This window comes from Xiphophorus maculatus, chromosome 18 (genome assembly GCF_002775205.1).
Source record: "Xiphophorus maculatus strain JP 163 A chromosome 18, X_maculatus-5.0-male, whole genome shotgun sequence".
NCBI lineage: Eukaryota > Metazoa > Chordata > Actinopteri > Cyprinodontiformes > Poeciliidae > Xiphophorus > Xiphophorus maculatus.
The window spans coordinates 11,728,404-11,748,754 of NC_036460.1; the positions used below are offsets into that span (position 1 = coordinate 11,728,404).

Consider the following 20,351-nt stretch of genomic DNA (forward strand, 5'->3'; position numbering starts at 1 on the left):
TGGCCTGACATCAGAGGCCATTCATGTCTTCTTGCTCCTCCTCTGCTTCCTGTCTCAATCCATATACAGGCGTTGTTGGGCATTGTGCTCTCCCTAACCAGCCCTTTCAACTTCTACCACCAAACATCTCTCTGACACCCCATGTGGGGTTTAATGTGTCACTTTGCTTATACATCCTGACACACACACACCCATTCACACCTGCTGCAGCAGTGCTGTTGTCGGCCAGGTGCCAGTCAGATGGCTCTCTGCCCACTAATGACTGGCACAAGCCTCAACATGTGTGCATGGTGAGCCACAGAAGGGCTGTGCTTGTGTCTAAGCATAGATGTGTGTTTGCGCCTCCTCTTGGCAGAGGACTTATGCCCTACATGCCAGGAATGAGTAAAGCCACTTGAGCTGCTGAATTCAAATGCTTTACATTGCTCACACATCTGATCATGAACATAAGAAACATTACCAGCAGGATGGATGCGATTATGAGAAGTGATGAGCCTCGGTGTGTATATATATTTGCATGTCAACCCTGCTGTGTAGCAAAGTACAGATCAAGAGTTTACAATGAGTCTGATTTGCCCTCACTGTATGATGGTTGTGCCGACACTGTCGACAAAGTCCAGAATGCCGATTTATGGAGCAACTAGACGGTAAGAAAATAATATGATTGCTTAGAATGAGTTAATTAACCAAAGACATATTGTGAAGTACTGCGTGTACCACTGAGGAACTCAACAGTTCTGTCTTGACAACCTAAAACGTGACATGCCTTCCATCCTGTCTTGGTTTTCCTATGTATCTTGGGTGGTTATGGCTAGTAGCTATTTTGTCAAGTTGCCTTTCTGTGATTCTTGTTGTACCTTACAAACCCCTATGCCTTTAAAGATCTGCTAGAGGAGTCATGAGAGTTTTGTTGTCTGATTAACATGTCTTTATGAGTTTGATTAAAGCTTATGCCTGTGTTCCTTTGGGCTTGTTGTAAGGACGACTGCTGGACCTTGGAGTCACTGCCCAGTCCTTGTATATCCCAAGTAAAAGCTTTGTTCACATTTTTGGCACAAAGACTCAGGTGCATTTACACTAGCCATGTTTAGTTCCGTTCTAGTTTGTTTGCCTAAAAAGTCAGATTCATTTGGGGAAGTGCGAATGCACATGTTCGGTTGAACTGGACTCTGGTGCAATTTAAATGCATGTAAATACCTAGTGGACCAGAGACCGCTCCAGAAACAGGAAGCAGATGATAGCGCAGGGAATTCTGGGTAAATACAACCAAAGCAAACATGTGAGTCTAACACTAGCAGTAGAAATGTCTTGTGATCTTTTTCCAAAGACAAAAGAGAAATCCTACAAGCACTAAAATCTGATGCTTCTCTATTTTTGTTTACATTTCACGAAGAAGGATGTTATGCTCAGTGTCTTCCGCAGAGGTTTCTGTGTCATTTCCTTTAGTGGTTCTTGGTGCAGTTCCACCACACCTGAGGGGAACAGGATTTTTAAGGGTGTAGTTTATTTGACACAGTCCAAACAACTGAAAATGTAAATCTTGCAATTTTGTTCCCCGATCTGGCTATCAGGTGTGAAAACATCCTTAATTTTGTCATAGTCTTGCAAATTGCAAAAAAAGTTAAATATTTTTGTTACACACAGGAAGAAAATAGCACTGACTGTTGACCAACAACAAAGGAGATCCATTTAAGAGAGTCTCAATGAGAATAGCTGGTGTATGTAAAACAGATGTTGTTTTTGGACTCTAGATTTTCTAGCAGAGGGGGATGTGACTTTGGGGGAATGAAAACGGTAATTATTACTTTGAAACAGGTCATGTTTTGATGGTGTTGTTTCATTATGGAGGGAAATTAGCATAGCTGAGCAGGCCAGCGGGCTGAATGCTTAAATTAGGGAGAGGAAAGAGGATCGTTCAACTAGAGACCGAAGCGTACGTTCACATGTGTGTGCTTGTGAGGGGGTTGATCTACTCATCAGCGCTCTTGATGTTTTTTTTGTTTTGTTTTTTTGCGATAGATGAAAGCCAGCTCCTACGTCTATATCACCCGTGGGACTTTTCCAGTCTGTCTCTGGTTCTGAACAGAGCAACACGATGGAAAGTGTTTGTTGTTGATTTATTGACTACATCGTTAGAGAAGGTTACACCCATAACGAGCTCAAGCTAATCAATGAAGCTCATCCCACTTTTTAATGTCTGTTTTAGTCAAAAAAAAAAAAAAACGAGTCAAATGACCATTTTCTTTTCCAAAGTAGAGATAATCAACTGCCACCCAGCTGATCCTGTGTGTGCTCTGTGTGTTTGCAGTTCCAGGGAGCACGTGACCCCGGAGATGAACAAGCTTCGTCAGAGTCTGAGGAGGAAGAAGCCCACCTATGTGCCAGAGGCCAGCAGACCGCATCAGTGGCAGGCTGACGAGGAGGCTGTACGCAAGGGCAAATGTAACTTTGCTGTTCGGGTAGGTTTTGTAGATATTTATTTATTTCCATGTATTCGTTTTTTTTTTTTTTACATAGAATAGAATAGAATTCAACTTTATTGTCATTGCACTGTCACATCCCTTTTTTCTACAGTATGGAATATGATATGATAGTTTGCTGTTAATTTGAATGAGAAATAGGGTTCAGAGAGTCTTAAACTAGTTTAAATAATGATAGATCAAGAACTGAGTTGGTATCTAAACCCCAAAAAATAGATTAAAGTGTCAAATTTGAAGACTATGTAAGAGTTGATAAAAATAATTACCCTAAACCTATATAAATAACCAAATCATAATTGGGATACTTCTTCCACTGTCCAAAGACATGATAATTAGGTTAATTGGTTAAATTAAATTCCCCTTATGTATATGCGTGTGTTTTTATGATTGTTTGTACTGTATGTCTCTTTGTTGCCCTGTGATGGACTTGCTACCTGTCCAGGATTTACCCTATCAGCAGCTATAGGGTTTCTGACTTTTTGACTGCTGATAGACACAAACTACCAGCAACCTTGAACATTATTAAACAGGTGTAGAAAGTGGATGTATTGCATTGATATGCTCCAGGTTTCTGCAAGCTAGCTGTTTTAATAAGGGATCTTTCAGCTTTTCTGTTCTAATTGTGCCTTCAGGGGGAATCATCATAGTTTCAGGGCTGCAGGTGTAGCCTGCAGAAATCCAGATATTGATTTACATTTAATGCAGATCATATTTTAAAAAGCTACTAAAAGCCCAAGTTATCAGCAGATGTAATAGATCCAACGCTTGGTTAGCATTTAAACCCAAAGTATAGATTAAAGTGATCCATGGCAAATTTCATGGCTGGATGAATAACAAGTCATAACTGGGTTTAAAATGTATGATTAATTTATCTGCTGTATCGGCTTAGCCATTTTCAGCTAAATTTCAAATATATGAATCGTGGAAAAGATGAATAGGAAGATTATGAAGGTGTGTATTCCGATAAAATGTAAAAAAAAATCATTAAAACGGTTTAAGTTTTTGTTACATTATAAATGTCACATATGTATTATATATGTGAATTTGAAATTGTCTAACATTGTGCTGGCTGAACCTTCACTAAAACTGCGTCTGTTTGAGGCTTATAGTTGTCACACTCTCATATGGGATCAGCTTTTGCTTTCATTGGTATAGGACAGTGGTCTTCAACCATACTTACATGCATATTGTGTTATCACACACAGTCTCATACTTCAGCTCTGCAGGAGAATACCTCAATAGGAGCAGAAGCAAACAGCAGCGTTATGAAAGGGCAGATTTTATGACTGACCTTCCTCAGTGTGAGCGTGTGCTGTATGAGAGCTGATTTGTAGACGGACTAAAGAGATAGTGACAGAGAAAGATGGAGGGCAGAGCGGGAGCTGTGACAGCAAGGTGGCTTTACAGATTACAGAGACCACAGGAAATGACAGGGAGAATGAAATAGGCTCACAGAGGGGACAAAGACACATCCTGGGAATGGAAATTGCAAACAGAGGGAGAGACTGGACAAGATAAGAGAGGAGAAATGAAAATACAAAGATGTTCAAGAGCAAAGTTTGAGCTGAGCTTAATTTCCTGAATGACTAATGATGGGATGTGGAGGGTTTGCAGCACAAAGCTGGTAGCACAATAATCTTTTATGTTCCATCAGATATCTTTTTCTTTCTCTGATTCTAAATTTATTCTCAAGTCATGAACTATTAATGCCTCCCTAGGAGCTGCTGAACTTTGCTAAAGGAGCGAAAATGGGTTTTCTAAGCCCAATCCTGATTAACCAGACTAGCAAGGAGAGCAAAATGTAGTTTTTATTGTTCCCAAACCTCCCTTGCTTTGACAACCACTAACGTCATCCAGCAATTTACATCAACCTTGCATTGGAGTTCTCATTCGGAGCATCCCATAAAACACTTTGTTAGCTCAGACATTTTATGTTTTTTAAAATTTTTTAAATCATTGATTCAGAATCAGGGAAACACACTTTTAATACAACTTTGATTATTCTTCCTTAATCCTGTTGCAAATCATTTTCATTTATGTAAGTTGTTGACAGAAATCAGGCAGGGAGGGAGTTAAAAACACACTGCTGCCAAAACCTAACCAACAGTTAATGAGGCAATGAACCGACAACTCTCGTTGGTTTTTCAGTTGTCTTTTATTTTCTTTTTTTCCCCTGCGGTTTGTATTTTCATTTTCATTTTCCACTGCTAGCTGCTCAGTTACCAAACTGAGCAGACAAAGCGCTCCAGTTTGGTTTCCTTGGACCATAACCTGATCTTCCAGCGAGCAGCGGGGGGTTTTAATAAGAGGCTGCTACCTTACAACTCTACTTCTTATTCCTGACAACAGCTTAATCTTTTTACTAAAATCTGTGAATTGGACTGGAGGGATTTTTTCAAATGCAAATAATAAGTAGATAAGCTAATTAAGGTATGAATGGGGGAATACCTTTGTGACTATAATTATGTGACCTAAATATAATCTTAGATTAACTTTTGCAAGTGGTTTATGTGAAGCAACATCCATCATATATTGTTTGCTGTTGGACCAGAACTGCCTTATAGAGCTTTTATACGATTTTGCAGAAGTCATTCCAACATGTACAACTTGGATACACATTGACATTTGGTTTAATTAAAATTTATTTCAGTTGGAAAGGGTGAAAGTGCTGCTTGACTGCCTTTTCTGCATTGATTTGTGACTAAACTTTCTAATTTTCATCACTTGCTAAAATAAGACAGGAAGCAATCAATAAAACTAGAGCAGAAAAGTTGCCCAGAAGACTCCTCAACTTGGCTGCATGTTGTTCAGCACATGCTTCAGTTCAGCAACCAGATTTCTTCAAACTCTGTCCTTAGATATTTTAAAACCCGTCTTCCTCTTACACTTGGCTTCTGACTCCAGCAAAGCTGTGAGAACTTTAATTGTGCCCCCATGGGCGCCGAGTGTACCACAGAGTAGAGAACTGGAGAGACAACAAAAGAGGAATACATGCTATAACCGACTTCAGTTCTCCTCACACTCTCTCTTCCTGCCCTCATTATCAGGACCCTCATACAGCTGGAAACCCAACAGTGAATGCAGATTTGCTGCTCATGTGACAATTTCAGAGCAATTACCAAAGTACTGATTGGAGTTAATGAGGTTTTAGTAGCTTTTTTTTTTGACTCATTTTTATTCTGACATTCCGGCTCTTTCATGTGATGAAATGTCCTCAGGAACAGTAGACATCCCTTCAGGATGTTAATTTTCTGTCTGTTTGTGCTGCAGTACCTGGGGCTTGTCGAGGTGGAGGAGTCGAGAGGAATGCATGTTTGTGAGGAGGCTGTTAAAAAGCTGAAAGTTGTAAGTACGCTCTCACACTCAAAACACATCCTCGCACATTTATTCTGCAGCTCCAGTTTGTCGTTCAGACAAAGTTGCATGTTCACCCCTGAGGAATTTGCCTACATGGCACCTACTGTACATGGCCTTCCCAAAGTATTCCCACCCAGTCATCTTTTCCAAATTTTCTTAGAACAGCAAATTTTGATGTGTTTTATTGGGATTTATAGTGATAGATTGACACAAAGTAGGGCATATTTGTGAAGTGGAAGGCAGAAAAGAAAATTAAAGGTGCCAGAACTGCAATGAAATAGTTGACATCAAATCATGTTTGTATGTCTGAATGGCAAGGTCAAAGTTCAGATGGAAATTCAATTGTAAGATTTGTAAGATTTGAAAATAGTTCTCCGTAAATGCTATTCATACAATCTGACTGAACTAGAGCTACTTTGCAAAGACAAATTTGTTGAAACTTGCAAAAAAAAAAAAGGCTTGCAGCTGTAATTGCAGTAAAAGCTGGTTTTACAAAGTATTGGCTCAGGGCTGCTGAATACAGATGCACACCACACATGAAGCTTGGAGAGTGGGACGTAACCCGGCCCAGTATTTTCCCTTATTGTTGTTTACTTTGAACACTGTTTTCACTCTCCCCGGTGGGTCTGAGTCCACGCTTATTTGTGTTTGCTTTTATAAAGTCCGATGCTGAAAAAGACAACAGAAAGTGAACTGTAACACAACACACACACACACAAACACAATGACACACACTGAGTTTACCCCCCTCCTGGGAGGCTGGACTCAAACAGGGAGCGTGTGAAAACGGTGACACAGAATGGTTGCTGTCAGACAGCAATAGTGGAAAGGCAGCGTACAACAGGAGTCACTTTGTTCGAAATCCATACGTGGTTTTTCTCTGTAACCAAAGAACTCAAAGGAACACATTGTAGAAAACAGAGTCACATATGTTCTGTTTTCAGTCATTCGGATTTTTTTTTTCCTTTTGATTGTCCGTTCCACCTCCACATTCAGTTCTCCTCCCATTTTCTGCTCTCTCATTGCTTGCCTATGTTCTCCTTTCCTAACCTCGCTCACATCAATCTGATTGTGTTGAAATGGAGACTCGGAGTCGATTCCCTGCTGTTCTCCAGGTCACCATATCCCTCACTCACACAATTTCTCTCACTCCATCTCTTGCTTGCATGTTGCATTCTTTTATACATTGATTTGTGCTGTTTAAGCATGTCTGGTTATGGAAAATAGTGGCTGGAACAGGCTATACTCTGCTCAAACACGTGTACCACTTCACCTACTCCTAAGGATGTGGTGATAATTTGGGATCTGTATGAAGCATTTAGATTAGCTTGCTCTAATCTAAATGAACAAGCTAATCTAAATGCAGAAATATTTTTTGTTCCATGTTGTTACCATCAAATTAATTTTTTCTTCATTCTCTTTTGCCTCTTCTTTGCCTTTGCAGAGTGGCAAAAAGACGGTAAAAGCAGTGCTGTGGGTTTCAGCTGATGGACTCAGGGTGGTTGATGACAAAACTAAGGTAAGATGACATTTCTTTCTTTGGTCTCTCACCTGAATCTGCTAGTTCCATCCCTCTTGTTTCCTCCCGTTCTTTCTTTTCATCTTTAGATTGCCAGATGAGATGAAAATTGACGTGGTTGTCCTCCATGCTAAATACAATGTGTTGGTGGAAAATTAACCCTGCACATCACCCGAAATGTGCATTCCCCATAGTTGATGTGTGTCTTCAGCTGGGACAGGGAATTAGGTCAGATGGATGGATGGAGTTAATTTTTGCAGAAAACCTTGTAGAAGCTGCAGAAGACATGAAACTGGAGTGAAGGCTGACCTTAAAGCATGGCCATGACCCTAAGTCCAGCCAGAGTTGCACTGAAATGTCATAAAATGAGTTTAGACCAGGATCTGTGGCAACATTTGAAAATTGATGCTCACTAATGCAGTGCGGTACGACTCAGCTTAACCTGTCTTGCAAAGTAGAATGAATTGATTTTTTTTTTTTTTAGCAGTGCTGGTAGAGACATACTTGGACATACTCTAGCTCAAATTATTGACTTAAGTGTCTTTAAGTACCACTGCAAACCCCCTTTTGTCAGATTTTTATATATAAAAACTTGAAATCGTTTAATTTTTCAAAAGGATCCTCCATCGGTTTTCCAAATGATTGTTTGTGTAAAAGTTTGTGCCATAAACGTCTGGTAGGAAGCATGCACACAAGCACCTGTGTGGGGGGTGTTATTTAGCGAGGCAGGTCTCCAGCAGTGAGTATAGATAGCTGTGGCTCTATTGAATGCTAAGTGGGATGAAGAGCAACAGAGAAAGGAAAAACAAAGCCTGTTGAAGCCACTTCTGTTTCCTTGCTTTACTATTTTTGTTTGGACACCACACACGTTGGCCTCACTTCCCCTACTCCCTCATCACACTTTTCTCCTTTGGCTCCATCTCCCTCCTCCTTTATCTTTTTCAGCCATATAGCATATCACTTTTAAACTTGATCTGGCTCACTGTGTGTGTCTGCAGAGGCTATTAAATGTTGTGACACTAGAGTTCAGCTCTTGTTTCCTCAAAGATGGGGACTATATTTCTTCTTACATTTTACATTGTTTTCATAATATCTCTCTTTCTATCCAGGCTAACTGTTGGAATAATGTTAATGTTAAACAGCTCAGTTGCTTTAGCCATTTAAAGGAACAGTATGTAAGAGTTACTGCTGGTCTAGTGCCCAAATTAGAGATCACAATCATTTCCAAATAGAGCTTATGATTATCTTGATTTAATGGAAACTATCACCTTTTATAATAACAGGAAATCTGACATTTAACCTAAAGGCAGTTGGATTGGGTTTGAATTAGATTGTAGTGAACTGAATTAAACTGGAGTGGACAGAATCCTATAGACGACTTGGACTTGGACTGCATACCTGTGTAACTGTTTACAACTGTTGTTATGAAGTGTCATTCAATAAATGACACTTTTAATGCAAATTTGCATTAAAAGTGTCAGCCTTGTATTATTCGGGAAAAAATAATACATTAAAACGCTGCATTAAAACTTGCATTAAAAGTCCATTAATATTGTCCACTTCGCATTAAAAGTGTCATTATGTACAGAATGACACTTTGTGACAACAGCCGTAAACATTCATGAAAACTCCTTCCTCATCATGACAGGCGTTATGTCATGGTTATGACAGTCTCATGTCAGTCTTATGCACACCCTGTCACATAAAGTACTACCAAAAGATTTTGATGCATAATGTGAATGATGTTTGTCAATCGATATTAGATTTATGGAGTCTTTCAGCTCAAACAAAGCTTTTAACAGTGTAAATATGTGGAGATTCTCTTCTTGTGCAAATGAAAATAGAAGCAGACAGTAATTATTCACTCAGTGACAGTGATGGAGAGAAACCCAGATAAATTCTTACCAATGTCTTATTAAAAACACCCAGAAACAATCACTACTCATGTTCCCCTCCTCTTCCTTTCGACATCTCTTCATTACTTTTTCTCAGTCTCAGTATTTGTTCTATTTTTTGAAACCTACATCTAAACAAATCTATAAGCTCATTTATGCATGTGTGTAACACGCAACACTTCTGCAGCACCTTCCCAGTGAATCAATACAAAGAAACAGAAACATCATTACTTTTTTGGCTTGTTCAGCAGCATTTTGGGCTTCAAGCACAAAGTTGTTTCTCGATGATACAGTCTGAGTCATGGACTGCAGTGCTGTTCCTAATGCCACTTTAGTTTTTTGTTCTTCTAATATGAATTCTTAGAAAAAAACATCATCAGATTTTTTGGATGTGTACTGAGAAAGAAAGACACACACACCCCCACACACACATGCTACCAAACAAACACTGGTCTTTCCCCAGCCTTTCACCTTGGTACCAGCATCCCCTTTGATTCACTAATTGGTCCATATTGAATGGACTCCTATTCTTCCACTTCTTTCTCTCCACATCCCTCCTTCTTTTTCTCCTCTTTTCCAGTCTTCCTTCCCTCTCTCTCTACGCTTGTACTCTACCCTTCTTATTTTCTCGCCGACTCTGAAAGAGAGGAAGGAAGTGTGTGGATGAGTGTGTGAACCCGGCTCCCTTTTTACTCTCCTTCGCCTCTTGTTTTCTTTCTCTTTCTGTGTTTGAGTGCGAGTCAAAGCGCTGAGCCGGGGGCCCCTTAATGTACACAGAGAAAGACAGGGGCCCCCTCTTAGTTTCATCTATAGTGACTGTAGACTGAAAGCAGCTGAATAACCCTTTCAGTGAAAGAAGGGCAAGCAGTGGAGACGGCCCAAAGATTCAAAGAGGGTCAGTGTCATTAGTTAGTGGTTAGTGGTCTTTTCTGTCATCAGCGGGTTTGCAAATATTCTGCAATGAGAGAGGATGGAGCTTCATGGAGTGCAGCAAGGCTCTAAAGCAGTATGTCAAGTAATTGGGATCAATCAATGGTCAACTTTGGCCCAGGATTTCCTGTTTCTCTTTCTTCAGGCCTCACACAATAAAATGAAATGGTACCTACTGACTGGTTTTTGGAACATCCTGTCTGATTCCTGTCGCCTCTCTCCTATTTTTGTCCGACTTCCTCTGTCAGGACCTCATTGTGGACCAGACCATCGAGAAGGTTTCCTTCTGCGCTCCTGACCGGAACTACGACAAGGCCTTCTCCTACATCTGCAGAGATGGAACCACCAGACGGTGGATGTGCCACTGCTTCATGGCTCTGAAAGACTCGGTGAGGCTGCTCAGCATCATCAAAAACCTGCAATTTTTCAACCTGCTTTACTTTTCTGTAAATATAAATTCTACTGATTTTAGATTGCTGCTCCAGTCTACATCACATTTGTAACCACTGTTGAAAGTTGATGGTAGCGCTCAGGATTTATTGATGCGTTAAGCTGACATGATGAGATGACAACATTGCATTCACAAGATTGAATTTGTAGCAATACTTTTTGAAAACATATATTCACCTTTCATTTTACAAATCATTTTGTAAATCACAAACTGGACTTTAGAGAATCTGCAGTCAGTATTGACTAATACAGCTGTGGTTAAAAAACAAATAGCTATTTTCTAGGCTATTTTCAGCCTAGAAAATAGCCCTGGTAGAAATGCAGGACTATTTTATTTACCAAGACCTTTTGGTTATTCTTTTACTGTATTATTTATTTTTCAATATTTTAGTCAGTTTAAACTAGTCTAAGGCATATATTTCCTGTTACTTTAGTTGTAGATTTAAATATATTAATCTGTTTACGTCAATTTATTTTGAACAAGGGAGAAAGTCATTGATTCAAAGAATCATTTTAGAGTTTTAAGACCTTTATGTTCTTGTGGATTATTGATTTTCAAGAAAATAATTTCTGCTACTGATGTTTATAAAATGTTTGCATTAGCATCTTTGGATTTAGCTTTTTAAAATGCAAATGAAACGAATTTTAGGATGGATGCTTTAATGTTGCTATAAAAAGTCGCCAGATTCATCTGTAACGCCGACATCTTAAAGTACAATTGTTTTTAAACTGAATGAAGTCAATGCCGACTTACGTAATTCAAATCTCTTGAGAATCTGTGTTTCTTTGTGGGGGGTTTTATGAGCTTTAAATTGTTTGCGGGATTAATAATCTGCATAGAGAAGGACAGAGCACAGAACTGCGGGATTAGAGGAGGGGATTAACCAGAAGCCTTTGTGGTTATCTGTCCCTGTCTCTGTCTCCATCACATATTGGTTTATATCTCTACCCATTCATCTTCAGATAAACCATCTCTTCTGTCTCTGGCACTCCTTTCTGTAGGCGAAGCTGCTGAGGCGACAGACATCCATCATTTTTGTGGAGAAAATGCTATAGAACTGGTTTCTTTGAAATGCCATTAATTCATGTTTATGTTTGACAACATGAGGGATTTACAGCCTAATCCTAATTACCTTAATTATACACAAATGGGAATGCAACCCAGTCCTTTACATCTAAGCTAATTACAAACAAGTAAGTGCTATGTATTATCTGACGCCTGAAACTGTCAGGCTCTGGAAGCAAGACAGAAACATTTTATACTTCATTAGATTAAATAATCAGAAACAGTTTCGATGTTTGTTTTTCATTTATTTCAAAAGCAACAATGTACTCCACAAAATATTGCAAAGTTAGCCATGGAGACTAGTTTTCACCTATAGTGTCTCAGGGTACAATCAATAATAAATAAATAATCAAGTTTGATGTCCTATTTTTAAATTTCTGATTTTTTTGTAGAGTTTTAAATAATGTGTCATCTTTTTTCTCTTAAAATGTATATTTCTATTGAGAAAGTTGGAAAAAGAAACCTTCGGATACAGCTAATGTTCTTTCTAAAGGATGTATGTGGATATGTGAAGCTGTACCTCAAGGTTTAAATGAGAAACACTGGTCTGCAGGATTAACCAATGACCTGAGAGAAGCAACTGTTTCTTCCTGTTAATCTGGGAGGAGCCCTAAAGAAATTTCTAAGTGCGTCAACTGTGAGGTTCTTTACAAGTGAAAAACATTTTAGGCAGCTGCCAGTGTTTACTGGAGTGAATGATGGAGCACAATAAACCTCAAATTCTTGTTAAGAGAAATTTCCAAAAACACAAACTATGCTGTAGCCCTTAAAAGGACATAATTTATTACATTACAATGCTAAGAAAACTTAACATGTATAGTTTATCTGCAAAGGGATGCTAGGAGGAAGCAACTTCTCCCAAAAAAGATGCAGAGTTAATTTGGTTTGCAGCGTTGACTCTGAATGAACCACAAACCATCCAAAACAACGTTTGACTTATGAGACGTAACTAGAAGTTTTTATCTGTAATGCACAGTACTATGTTCCAAAACAGCAAAACATAGCAGCATAGCTTCATAACAACTCTCATTCACTGTGGTAGAAAGCTGCTGAATTGGACTTATTTTGCTGCTGCAGGACTTGAGTGGGCACCTCGGTTGAACTCCTCTGTTTACCAAAGTATCTTTGAGTGAGAATTGAGGGTTCTCTTTCTGTCTAACTAAGCTTGGCTATAACTAGCAGGATATCCAGAAGAGAGGGGCTGAGATACTTAAGGTGTTGCAAGAAACAGGTCAACATTCTGATTTAAACCTGATTTAAATTTTGGGCCAAATTTCTCCAAAACAGTGTGAAAGAGTGATAAAGTCATCCAGAAAAATCAGTATGCAAATTGTGGTTGTACAAGCTGAGCATAGTTTTTTTTTCTTTCTCATGAATGTAGAGGAGATTTTTCTGATTGGTGTGTTTAATAAATTACTTTTTTTTCTTCAAATGTTTTCTACCAGGGTGAGAGACTGAGCCATGCAGTCGGCTGTGCCTTCGCTGCCTGTCTGGAGAGAAAGCAGCGCAGAGAGAAGGAGTGTGGTGTGACGGCTTCTTTCGATGCCAGTCGCACTTCCTTTGTGCGCGAGGGCTCCTTCCGCATCAATTCATCTTCCAGCCAGCAGGGCAGCAGCAGTGAGCGAGATGAGAAGATGCAGGATAAAAAGAAAGGTAGTAGACCACTCCAAGTCCTCGCCACTCACCATAAATTCAAAGTCAAATCAAAATCCCGTCAAATGTACTTATTTAGAAAATATTGCAGGAATGCATGTTTGAGTCTCATACAGCACTGAGCACAGGTCGTTGTTTCCTTCAGATCAGCCCTCTGTCGTCCCAGCTCTCCCTCCTGGCTCCGCCTCTCCACCCGAGGGGACGGCGTCCCAGATGGAGCGTCCAGAACCAGGTGGGCCCCACGCCATCCCTCGCCGCCATGCACCCATCGAACAGCTGGTTCGCCAAGGCTCATTCAGGGGATTTCCAGCTCTCAGTCAGAAGAACTCTCCCTTTAAGAGACAGCTGTCGCTTCGCCTCAATGACCTGCCATCCACTCTGCAGCGCAAAACAGACTTTGAGGCCAAGAACCCTGGTGAGTTGAGACATTTTTGTAGATTGGCTTACAAATGTTGACAAACGTAGACACCCACTGACATTCTATCCTCAATAATTTTGGAAACAGAAGATTTGTCACATAAAAACTGTTTTTTCTTTAGGTTATGCTCTTAGATATTTAAAATGCTACATGATTTAGGCTTCTTATATCATTATATTATTCCACTCATCCATGCATCCATTGTCTATAACTTTAGCTGTCATTGGGTCAGAAATGAGGTAAACCCTGGCCAGGTGGCCAGTCTATCATAGCGCAATCTAGAGACACACAGGACAAACAACCATGCACAAACACACATGGAGACAATTTAGGAAGAACAGCCATGTTTTTGGACTGTGGGAGGAAGCCAGAGAAACCATTTCAGCTCAGTAATATTTTAATGTTACTTAATCTAGAAGGGTTGGCAAAACAGATGGATTTTGTGAAAATATTCTACAAATGTGTTGATTGGATTTTGATCTTCCTAGCTTTCTGCAACTCAAAGAATTCAGTTTTGTAGTTAATATAACTACCGACAAAATATTGGACCATGTGGAACTTTGACCATTTACAATGCAGCTGTTTGTTTCAGTTGCAGAATTTGGTGTAGATTGAAACTTGATTGAAATTATATTTCACAGGTTCACTATTTACATCTTACCAATAATCTAATTAAGGTCTCTCCATCTTAAATTAATTGAGGATCAAACAGAAAGTTTCACTTTATGTCGATTATTTAACAATTTTTATGACAAAACCCAATTTTTTTTTAACATTTGTGTTGCTTGTCTATTTAGGTTACATTTCAGTATGTTTATTATTGGGCACATAAGTAAGCTTTTTTGGTATAATTGATGAGTATTTTTTTGTAAAATATCTCCATTATTGAGTCAGTGGAGTAGAGGTTTATTTGTTTGTTTGAAAATATCTTTAACCTTGTGTCATGCAGCATTCACAGAACCCCAGAAATTGGAACTTTAAACTTTTTGTTTTCACATTTATCTCCTTTTTATGTGCTGGTTGGAATCAAAAGATATGTGTCTGACTCAGTTTCATAAAAACAGTGAGGCAATAATGCTCTAAGGTCTCCTCCTAACCTTGACAATCAATAACATAGGACCTGCTGAATAGAAAGAAACTGACTTTAAAAAGAAAATGGTTTAAAAGAAAGGTTGTAAAAATGTAAAGTTACTGTAGCCTTTCAGTTTAATCTTGTTTGGCCTTGAATTAATGACATTTGACATTTTGACAAAATGACATCATTTTATCCATTTGTTTATGGTTTCAGATACGCACTAAGTGAAAGATAATTTGTTAGCAGGTTGATACAGAGAGACCCTCGTGAGCAGTAGAAACCTTTAGTCCACGGTTCACAGTATGTATGTATACAGTGGGGGAGGCTCTGATCGTATATTACCTTCAAAGTGCTCCCACACACATCCATATGCACTTACATGGTAGAAGGCAATTAAATTGCTTATTTGCTCCCTTATGACGCTCCAAAATATCAAGTATTGATCTTTACAGTCAGTCAGCTAACCAAACTAGCCGGTCAGAAACCTCCTATTGCCAGGGGTATAACAAAACAAACATGCACATTTACTCTACACCAATACATGTGAAGACTAAAGGAGCCTCTGAACTCTTCAGGATAAAGACTTGATTATAAAATGTGACCACTTATATCCTCGGTTTATGCAAAACAAAGCAAAAAAGAAAACCTGAAAGGTAGATATGATGCCAATACTCGTCGGTATTCACCAATATAATCCAGGCCCTTCAGCTGTACAATTCTCACTGTTTAAACACATTCTGTAGGTGAGGAAAAAAACACCAGGAATAAAAGCACAATTACTATATAGTTCATGCAAATGCATGCATACCCATTAAACCTTTCATGTGTCACATTACATCCTTCAAGTAATTCTGAAATCAAACTTGTTGGAGGCTGTGAACGATTTTAAACTGGGGTTAGAATTTACTTTTCAGCAGCAGCAAAGTGTTTCTACAAACTACTAATTAAGGTGGACTGAATGCAAATTTCATAAAAGATGAAATGTTCCAAAAACCGTATCCACAAACACTTTACCATAATGCACCACTACGTGCTGGTCTATCACACAAAATCTCAATAAAATTTGTGGTAGGGATGAGACAAAATGGAAAAAATGTTCAAGTGGTGTAATTACATTTGAAAATCCTCATAGCTTTTATCTGTAGTTGATCAGATTTGAAAATACACAATTAAATATCTTGTGCTCTTGACAACTTTTACATTAGTAACCAACAATTATTAAATCCTGAACATCCTATGCAAAATGAATCATTAACTCAAGTATTTGTTTAGTTTCTCAAGCTTCTTCTTGTCTCATCTACATGTTTTTCCTTTTGTGCTCTCTGTTTTCTGTGTATCCCTTTCCTGCTGGTACCAGAGATGGACATGGGGTTGCCTTGTGAGGGTGACAGTAGTATAAATGCACTGTGTTGCCAGATCAACACATCCTTCGCCAACCCATCAGACGAGCTCTTCTCCAACCCATCTATGTCTGCAAATTGCCCTCCGACCTGCACTGTGCCCCCAATTTTGCCTCCTCCGCCTGCACCTGTCCAGGGTAAGAAGGAATGCAGAAGATCGATAGCTATAGATGGATTGTTCCCACTATCTGAAGCTCTTTCTGTTTGTGTTTCCAGTCACCTCATCCTGGGTGCAGCCAGAACCTTCTCTCCACTCCCCTCCTCCAGTTTCTGCTGCACTGCAGAGCGGTCACAAGCGCACCCCCTCAGAGGCTGAGAGATGGCTGGAGGAGGTCTCTAAGGCTGTCAAAGCCCAGCAGACGCCTCCCTCTGGGCCCATCATACCCACCATCCCTGGACCCCCTTCCGTAACCAGTCATCATATATCCACACAGGCGACATTGTCCTCTGCCCCAGTATCTTCTGTCCCCTTGCCCCTCGGTACTTTGCCCAAATCTCTTATCTCTGGCCCTTCTGCCCTTCCGTGTCAAACCCAAATGCCTCTCCCACCCATGTCAATATCATCTGTCCCTCTAATACCAGGTCCTCCAGTGTCAGGCCCCCCAATGTCTCTCCCATCCATGTCCATCCCAACTATGTCTGGCCCGAGCATGTCCGGAGCCCCCATGATGCAGGGCTCTCTGCCTGGGCTTCCTGGCTCCCTTCCAAGTGCAATGCAACCATTCCCCCTTGCTTTTGATGCCACTCCAGCCCCTGTTGGGATGTTTGCCAACCAGCCGGTCCAACCTGCCTTCATGCCCATGCAGACCTACATGCCTGGTCTGGCTAGCAGCATGACTTACCCCAACGCCAGCGTGCCAGTGGTAGGCATCACACCATCACAAATGGTGGCCAATGCCTTTTGCACCGCCACAGGCTCATCAGGCACAGGTCCGACCATGGGCTCGGCAGCTGGAGGGTCCAAAGTGGGGCCCTTGGGCACTGTCGGGCATCACCACTCCTATCCTGGAGCGGCCGGTGCAACCGGACACCCCTCAGGGTTTAACACAGCTACGTTTTCCTCCACTCCACCTCTGTCGTCAGCCATTAACGGCCTCCCACCCCACAGCAGTGCAGCCGCAATGAACCTCCAAAACGGGACTTCGGTCAGTGGTGGCAGTGGAGAGAGCTGGCCTCCAGAGGGCAGCCAACTAACCGCTCCAGGGGTTAGCGACTCCCAAGACGATGATCGTTTTGAAGCCAAGTGGGCGGCACTGGAGACAAAAGGAGCGACACAATCGACAGGGAACAAGGCACCGGCTGCCACAGCCAATCCATTCTCCAACAGTCTGCAAAAAACATTTGAGATTGAGCTCTGAGTTGGACTCTGGCTCTTAAAGATGTAGATCTTGCTCTGGGGTGAAAGCCCAAGGAAGTTGGGAACCTATTCCAGGAGTTTTTGCTTAATTGGTATACAGGTCCTTTCAGATGGCCTAGCATCTGGCCTGTGGCAGCCTTGGAGCCAGTGCAACTATGATCTTAATTTCTTACTTTATGATCCCATGTGAGATAGAGATGAACTCAGCAGTTGGCTGGGGTGCAGTCTGAGAGAATCAGGTTCCCAGCTGTCTGAACTTCAAAAACTGAATCCATTCAGTTCAACCGTCAACATTCTTTCCTTCCTGCTATTGCTTCTCCACTCTGGCTTTATTTTCCCTGCTGCAAGTCCCTAGATTTACTGCATGTTCGTCCTACTGAAAGCACTGTGGGGAGGACACGGCTCAGTGGTTTCTTTTTTAAAAAGAGGACTCAACTTGGATGCATTCCAATCCAAAAAGATATTTTTGGACGTTTGCTTGTTATATTTTTATTGTGGCGGTTTTATGGTGTCTGGCAACATCATGGACGAAGGTGTAGAAGATTCAAGTAACACACCAGTGCTGATCTCAGCCGAGTGGGGCAGAAGTCTGGATGCCTTAAAGGAAGAGTCCAAACGACTTGCTTACCATTAATACAGATTTATGGCCAAAATTGCTTTATTTATTGTATTCTGAGTTTAACATGTTTTATGTACCTTCAAACCCTTAAATTGAAGCAGAGTTTCAGAAGCATGTTTATGTTATTTATCCCAACATGTTTGATTTTGAACAGCAGAGAAGGGAAAGCACTGTGGGAATCCTAATCATATAACAGGAACCAAATAACCACAACTTCCACTACAGCTGCGTACTGGGATAAGTCAGACTGGTGTATATAGCCGCATGTTTCTTCCACCTCACTGCTGCTGAGGCCTGATAAATCAAAATGGTGTCACTTGGATGTGTAGCTTGTTACTTTTATAATCGCCTAACAACAAGGGCATGAGACACTTCAGGATAACCAGCGCATACAGTAGAGCACACAAGCAGTCTGTCTTCACCAAACAAACCCAAGGAACTTTAACAACTCAGTGGAAAAAAAATGCTCCTCCTCACTGTGCAACTATGGAGAAACAATGCACTACATTCCAGATTTCACAAATCCTCATATGTCTGCTGACACAGGGTACACGCTCCTTATGTACAACAATGATTGTGTACTCACCTCTTTGAGTATCATGGTAGTGCTACACTCACCTCACAGTGTGCTGCAAAAGTATTCCCACCCCCATGAACTTTTTTGCCATGTTGCATGTGATGGACCGAAACAAAGTAGTACACATTCAGGAAATTTCATCAAAATGTCCCACAGCAAGGAATTGTATAAGAGCAGTATTATGTAAGACTTGTTTTTTTGAGCTTTATATCATGTTATAATGTTACTTCCTAATCAGAAACACAGCTGGAGTGTTGCTTTGATTCTTTCATCCATGTTTAAGAAATCCTAGAATCTCCTGCGGCAGCCATTCTTGGTTGCCTAAATGCCTAAAGTTCCCACTCAGCTCCTCTAAACTAGTGGCAGCAGCAATTATCAACCACCTGGTGGAACTTATTGTCTGCTGAGCTAATCGTACAAACTACTTCTCAGTCCAACACTCCTAAGAACAGTTGTTAACTGTGAAATAGAGGAGCATTGTTGGGATGACATCCTGAAAGGAAAGTGAAAGGGTAGGAGCCCAATTTCAAAGCGCCAAATTGTGAAGTCGAATTATTTTAAAGTTATTTTATTATATTTACAGCTCTGGAAAAAAATTAAGAAACCTCTTAAAATAATCAGTTTCTCTGGTTTACTCTTTGTAGGTTTATGTTTGAGTAAAATGAACATTGTTCTTTTATTCTATGAACTACTGACAACATGTCTCCCAAATTCCAAGGAAAAATTTAGTATTTATTTGCATAAAATGAGAAATGGTCAAAATATTCATTTAGAAACAACAATACTAATGTTTTAACTCAGGAAGAGTTGAGAAATCAATATTTGGTGGAATAACCAGGAGGCTTTCAATGGGGTTCAGTGCAGTGGACTCTTCTTTATACCCAGAGCTGTATGTCATTTTTCTAACAGAATTACTTGAATGTTCTATAAAATCGCACCATGTGCCTGGAAAATACATAATACCGCCTCTTTAAAAGAGTGCTTCTCATCCGTCTCAAGTGAATTTAGATCTGAACTTTGACTAGGACATTCTAGCCCACAAATAGGCTTTGATCTAAACCATTATATTGTAGCTCTGGCTGTATGTTCAGGGTTATTGTGCTGCTGGAAGATTAACCGTAAGACCCTTCCTCTTTAAAAATATGTACAGCTTTGTTTGGCATATCACATAAAATCCCAATAAAATACACTTATGTCTGTGGTTTGTGGAAATGTGGAAAAGTTCAATGGGGTTTAAATACTTTTGCAAGGTATTGTTGAATAGATGAACAGAGAAGTTGGGACTTGGGAAATAATCATGTTGAGTGAATGTAAAACAAAGTTTCAGTTGACACATAAACAGGGACAATTAAAGGCAGAAGCACATGTTGCTACCATGGAGAACGAGCTTTATATGAGAAACTGAGGGAGGGAAAACAAAGTCGCACCTTTAGGGAATAAGGAAAAGGAAGTCTAATGGAAGAAACAGATAAAACAGGTTGAATAGGATGTAAAAGCAAGAGGCAAATTTGGTTTAGAGCTAAGACATATTCATTATTACGTCCACAAAACAAGC

The 20,351-nt window shown here is 40.2% G+C and overlaps 1 protein-coding gene across 4 annotated transcripts in view; it reads left to right on the plus strand.

The window, feature by feature from the left end:
• Nucleotides 1–19,422, plus strand: part of LOC102227270 (numb-like protein) — a 67,738-nt gene extending 48,316 nt beyond the window's left edge. For 2 of the 4 annotated variants that reach the window (XM_014470805.2, XM_023351639.1), the window contains exons 2-9: nt 2,309–2,459; nt 5,751–5,825; nt 7,282–7,356; nt 10,430–10,570; nt 13,143–13,350; nt 13,496–13,765; nt 16,201–16,380; nt 16,460–19,422. In XM_014470805.2, the coding sequence (XP_014326291.1) occupies nt 2,334–2,459; nt 5,751–5,825; nt 7,282–7,356; nt 10,430–10,570; nt 13,143–13,350; nt 13,496–13,765; nt 16,201–16,380; nt 16,460–17,601 (2,217 nt within the window). In that variant the 5' untranslated portion in view covers nt 2,309–2,333 and the 3' untranslated portion in view covers nt 17,602–19,422. Of the gene's footprint in view, nt 1–410; nt 500–544; nt 648–2,308; nt 2,460–5,750; nt 5,826–7,281; nt 7,357–10,429; nt 10,571–13,142; nt 13,351–13,495; nt 13,766–16,200; nt 16,381–16,459 lie in introns of those variants that run through there. The other 2 variants (XM_023351638.1, XM_023351637.1) reach the window with 2 other exon arrangements.
• Nucleotides 19,423–20,351: the final 929 nt, after the last annotated feature.